Source organism: Hipposideros armiger, unplaced genomic scaffold (assembly GCF_001890085.2).
Source record: "Hipposideros armiger isolate ML-2016 unplaced genomic scaffold, ASM189008v1 scaffold_385, whole genome shotgun sequence".
Taxonomy (NCBI): domain Eukaryota; kingdom Metazoa; phylum Chordata; class Mammalia; order Chiroptera; family Hipposideridae; genus Hipposideros; species Hipposideros armiger.
The window spans coordinates 641,452-647,451 of NW_017731735.1; the positions used below are offsets into that span (position 1 = coordinate 641,452).

The 6,000-nt window shown below is 47.4% G+C and overlaps 1 protein-coding gene across 1 annotated transcript in view; it reads right to left on the reverse strand.

Annotated features, from left to right (window-relative positions):
- LOC109393613 (dehydrogenase/reductase SDR family member 2, mitochondrial-like) overlaps window positions 1-6,000 on the reverse strand; it is a 46,545-nt gene that overhangs the window by 35,812 nt on the left and 4,733 nt on the right. Inside the window, 3 exon segments of the mRNA XM_019663022.1 lie at window positions 5,037-5,121; window positions 5,389-5,444; window positions 5,696-5,830. Of these exon segments, the coding sequence (XP_019518567.1) occupies window positions 5,037-5,121; window positions 5,389-5,444; window positions 5,696-5,830 (276 nt within the window).

The window sequence follows — 6,000 nt, forward strand, 5'->3', positions numbered from 1 at the left end:
TGTCTCCATGGCAATAAAGAGTCTGTGGAGAAAGGACACTGGCCTTGGAAATTATCTCACAGAAGCACTCCTGGAAAATGAGCACCTCTTGGGGGATCAGGAGAGATTCCTCCCCTGATGATACAGTTCCTGAGCCATTCCACTGGCCTGGGAGCCCAGCATTCAAATGGTGGTACTATCATCCCTTTCTACCCTGCAGCCATAGAAGATGCCAAGTGCAGACTCTTGGCTACACCAGTACAATCTGTATGTCAGGAGAGCATGGTTGAGATGGAACACCGCCCATTAATGCTTCACAGCCAACACCCCTGCCCCCCATGCTCCTCCTGGTCCCTCCCTGCTCCTCCTGGTCCCTCTCTGATCCTCCCCACAGCCTCTCTCCCCTTCTGACAGGACCCTTGGCCCACTCCTCCCTGCTAAGGTGTGAGCTGACACAGCTGAAAGCAATGCCTCCCCTCCCCCAAATACCAGTGTGTTATCACAGGACCTTTGATAAGAAAACAAACAGATCTCTACTGGTCCACTACAGTTTGGGGAGACATTTCTGTGCCCTGTATGTGTCTTTCTCTTCTGCCTTTCATACCACAAACCTTGGCTTTTGCACAATTCAAGCTCACAGCACCACATTGAGGTCACTGGAGTTCTTTGGGACTCCTAGTCTCTTTCGGGATGAGCTAGGCTAGGAGACATGGCCTTTTCTGCCTCTGCCTCCCATGCAGGAAGCATTTTTCCACTTGCCTCAGTTATCCAGCAACTCCTTTCTCCCCATCAATACTTGCTTTCACAGAAGGATCAGATACCCATTCACACTTGAATGTGACTAATAACAGATTAAAGCGCATTCTCTCAGATCAGCAGTTAAATCTTAAGGAAGGAGTTCCTATTGGAATTTCAGGTACCAGTTCGAGGAGGAGTGCTATGAGAGTAGTTTAGACTTTACTCTTAGAAGGAGAGAGAAGCATGTGACTCTTCTTTTCTCCAAAGCATTTCTATATACGTGAGATTCCCTTAACCGATAAAAGGAGTTTGTTTTATTTTAACTTCTATTTCTGAAGCCAAGGAGTGTGATTTCTCATAAAAACCCTGCTATACTAAAGCAAGGTGTGGTGTCACCATAGGGGACTTTACCTTCACTACCCAATGTCACTGCCTCCTTCCTAGCAGCCCGACAGCACAGCCTATGCTCAGCACCGTCTAATAAAGCCGCCTGCAGTGAGCAGCAACCCGAACCTGCCTCCTCCTTCTCACCTCTTAGTGACCCTGTGCTTCTCCTGGGAGTTCTCACTTCCTGAAAACAAATCAAAAAGGCCTTTATCAGACTCACCTCAGTTCAAGCACCAGCTTCACGGCTTATTTCACTGTGTGAATGTCTTCACTTGAGTTCCTCCAAAAGCAGAGCCTCCAAAAGGCAGGTTAAATCCTTTGCAATGTGATCTCGTGGCATAGGAGTGAAGGAGCGGGCAGAGAGATATAGTGGTATCTGCTGTGGGCAACAGGTTTCAACTCCACATGGACCAATGAGAAAGCACAGAACATCTTCCAGATATCTCCTCCTTAGGGCTGAAACTGCCAACACCAGCTCCTGTCCCTGAATGCGTTAACGCTGCGTCATGGACTCCCTGTGCACACAGCCAGGCGAGCCAGCCTTCCTGGAGTCAAACAAGCCACAGGACAAAAAGCAGACACTTTGTGGTGTGTGTCTGAGGTGAGTCTGAGCTCCATGGGAGCTGTCCACCTGTCCTGTGGCCGACATCTGAGGTGGGCTGAGGGGATGTGGCCACACTTAGGCCCGTCACTGAGCCTGTCTAAAATCTCAGGTTCTCCACAGGTAAAATGGGACTAAGAACTGCCCTGCCTCACAGAGCCATTAAGATCTTTAAAAGAGAGAATTTCCGAGAAGCACTTAGCACTGTGCCTGACCTGGAATAAAGGCTCTGCAAGTGGCAGCTGCTAGTCCCTTCCTCTGACTAGGACATCAGGGATCACCTGTGTTGCACTAAAATGCCCTGAGGGTCTATTCCGCACCCCATCTCCATCTCTAAGGCAGGACTCAGTTTGTGTGAGACTGATGTCACGCAAGTGATGGATCCTAAGGAAGCAACCTAGGTTCCAGGTGTAGAAAACTTGGCCAACAGTTCTACTTTATTTCCATAGGAAAGACAAACATTTCCAGAATCTGAGGCAGAGAGGGCTGTAGCTCCGGAGTGGCCCTGGGGTAAATCCTCTGCTTTTTTTTTTTTTTCAACAACCATTTTCTTCTGTGGTTTGTCACTGCCATTTAGAACTTAGGGTCTAAGAAGGGGCTCCCCAGAAGCTGGAAGAGCAAAACACACCTTCAAAAGAGGAATTGATTCATTCGCAATTCATTCATTTATTCAACGATCCTTCCTTGAGAAGTTTTTATGTGCCAAGCTCCCTGCCAGAGGTGGGGGCTTCCGAGATGAAACACTCTCCCTGAGCTGAAGGAGAAAACAGAAATCTGACAATAATGTCCATGCACTGTGATGAGTGCCATGATAGTGGCTGCCTGAGAGTGTGGGCTCTGGCAAAGGTGGCAGCTTGTGCAAAGACCTCACAGCAATAAAAATCACAGCACATGTCACGTGCAGAGCTAAAAGTCCTTCATCCAGCAGAAGCAAAGCTACTGAGGGCAAGTGATGGGTTAAAAAAGAAGAGTGGCTCACAAAAGAGGCAGGGGTCAGGATCCCAGGGGTTGTGCCCCACACAAAGGAATTTGGTCCTCACCCTGCAGCTAATGTAAGCTGTACAAAAGGACATATTCTATACCCCTCACTCCACCTCCTCACTGGTGTAAAAGCTGCAACTGCTACATCAATGGTGATGTTCTCATCTATATTATAAGTGAAGAGAGAACCAGAAGCAACCAATAAGCTTCTCTGTTGATTAACTTTTGGCCGCTGCTTAAACCACCACCAGCCACAGAGCCCTTTCTTCCCTGCCTTTTCTTATTAAAAATGGTCACATACTCTGACTCCTTTACAATTGCATTGATTGAGAAAGTTCATAGCATTGTTGTGGAGTCATCGGTACAATAAATATTGGACGGACAGATGGATGAAAGGAAGGATATACTGCATAATTTATTTTTAAAATACGTTTATTATTTATTGCATGTCTCCCCCACTAAAATGTAAGCTCTGTAGGGCTGTGATCTTTGTTTTGTTCGTGACTATACCCTAAGGCCCTAGAGTCTGACATAGAGTGATACCAATGAATTTATTGAATGAATGAACATATCGTATCTCTTTTATTGAGTGTTTTATCTGCTGTTTTCCCCCCACAATGAAGGAACTTGAGGAAAGTTGTGTCTTATTTATATTTGTGTTCTCTAGGGTGCCATGCCCAACACATGGTTTGCACTATGGAGCAAAAAATGCTTTGGTAATTGAATTATCTCATGACAAGGACCTATCCCTGGGAAGTCCACAGAGGGGGTACAAGTGAGAGGCTTCAGCGAGGTTGAAAGCCTTGTCTTAGGTCCTCCCATGGGCCAGTTAGGACAAGACATGGACAGCAACACAAGAGAGAGATGTCTGCAGGGTCCTGGGTGACTTGAAGGCCATTATTTCTCCTCAACTTTGCTGAGCTTTAGACATGTCCACACAGAAGGATGGTGCCTCTGAATATGACTCAGGACAATAGAAAAGGCCTTCACCAAGAGGAGCCAACCCCAAGAGGAACTTCATTACCAACAACTCTCTTCTGTCTAAATTAGATATTCTCAACCTGGAATTATACAAGGACTGACAATTAGGTTTGCGAACTCACTCTAGAAAAAGTGCTACATATCTGATTGCAGAGTATCACTACAATCACCTTCGTAAAACTCCCCTTAGGAAGCTATGCACCAACACCAACACCTAGTGCCCCCTTCAAAGCAATTTTGGAACTCTTTTTCTGGAATGGGCATCAGTGTTGTCATTGTATTACACTTCATGTCCTGAATGTCATCAAAATGTCTTCCTTTCAGTATTTCCTTTATCTTCGGGTAAAGAAAGAAGTCATTGGGGCCCAAATCAGGTAGGGAGGGAGGGTGTTCCAATACAGTTATTTGTTTCCTGGCTAAAAACTCCCTCACAGACAGTGCCATGTGAGCTGGTGCATTTTCATGATGCAAGAGCCATGAATTGTTGGTGAAAAGTTCAGGTCATCTAACTTTTTCATGCAGCCTTTTCAGCAATTCCAAATAGTAAACTTGGTTAACTGTTTGTCCAGTTGGTACATATTCATAATGAATAATACTTCTGATATCAAAAAAGGTTAGCAACATCATTGCAACAAGTTCGTGAACTTAATTGTATGACCTCCTACAAAAGATTTGGTGTGTCTTTTTTCTTCAAGTGCTCAAAGGTCGGTGTGGCCCAGAAAACATTAAGAACCACTAATCCAGATAACCCCAGGGGAAACCCCAGAATCTCCACCATCACTCCCTCCAGCCTTGCTCAGCTTCCACCAGCCCCATTTCAGAGAACAGAGCAGAGCCTGTTGTGAACGCTCACTCTCAAAGTGGGTCTGCGCAGGCTCAGGGCAGCAACAGATAAAAGAGGCCTGTCCTCAGCCTTGTTACCTTTGGCTCCACCTTTATTAAAACTTCACACACTTGAGAATAAATTGGGGATCATTTAGGGAAAAAAGGATTAAAGCACAGAGGACAGAGAGAAGGAGCCAGAACCCTTGAGGGGCCTGAGCCTCTAGTCTTGCCCTTTATGGTTCCTCCAAAGCACCAGCCCTATGAACTCCTTCAGCTCCACTGCCCAAAACCAAGAACCCTATGTTGGTTGGATCAGAGTGGCCCAATCTACTCCAGTCATGCTTAGGGTCCCAAAGATGATTACTGAGAGTTCTCCCTCAAGCCTGGCATAAGTGAACCTCCGTACTGCTAGATTGGAACAGCTTTGAATTCTGTCCCAGACCTCAATGATCTCCCTATCCCACCCACCCACAGGCTCCTAGGCCCATACCCACAGCTCTGTAGACCCTGAGCCCCATCAGAGCCGAGGGGAGAAGCCAGCCACCACGATGTTCTCGCCGGTGATGTAGCTGGCATCTGGAGAGCACAGGAAGGACACGAGACCTGCACAGTCCTCAGGCTGCCCGATCCTGGATGGAAGGAGCACAGAACACAGCGTCAGCGATCTCAGATTCTGGATCTGCTGCTCTGGGGTTAACAGGTCACACAGGTGGGACTGGGCTCCAGGAGGGCACAGGGTGAATACAGCAGGACCACTTGCACCCTTCAGGGCTGTGTGGAACCCAGAATTGAGAGAAAGGAATGGCCAATACACAGGAAGAGGTCTGCTCTTGGGTTAGATTCAGTCGACCCTCTACAACTATACCCAGACCACCAAAGCACCAAACCCCACTTGCCTCTGCAGCTGATAGTTTTCTTTGATTTTGTTCCAGGAAGCCTCATCCTTATGGAACTAAGAAAAAGGAAGAGATGAAAGAGTCAGTGTTGCTAAGACAAAAAGGTGGGAGGACCCCAATGAAGTGACCTTACAGAACACGTATGGCAGCTCTGCCCTTCTCAGTGTTGATGGATTGGGTCATGGCTGAGTTCAGAGAACAGTGAGGACTGCAACTATAAGGGTGCTTATCCCCTTTCTCCCATAGTCTTTAGGACGCTTCTCCATGGAGCCAGAATAGGGAACAGGGGACATGCCCCAGTGCTCACCACTTTGCTGAAGTCAGTTTCAATTAATCCCGGAACCAGGCAGTTCACCCGGATGCCCTTGGGGGCCAGTTCCAATGCCAGCGTCCTGGTGAGGCCAAGCAGGGCTGTCTTACTGACATTGTAGGCACCCAGCTCCTGGCATAGAATTAAGAGTGATTAGGAGGATACGGGTGTGAAAGAAAGCATCAGCTGGATTTCTCACCTACAGAAGATCACACCTGGCCCAAGCCCAGAGCTCAGACACACCCTTAGCCTGGTCTGAGAACAGAAACTGGGTGTGAGGGACCCAGTAGCCACATGGACCC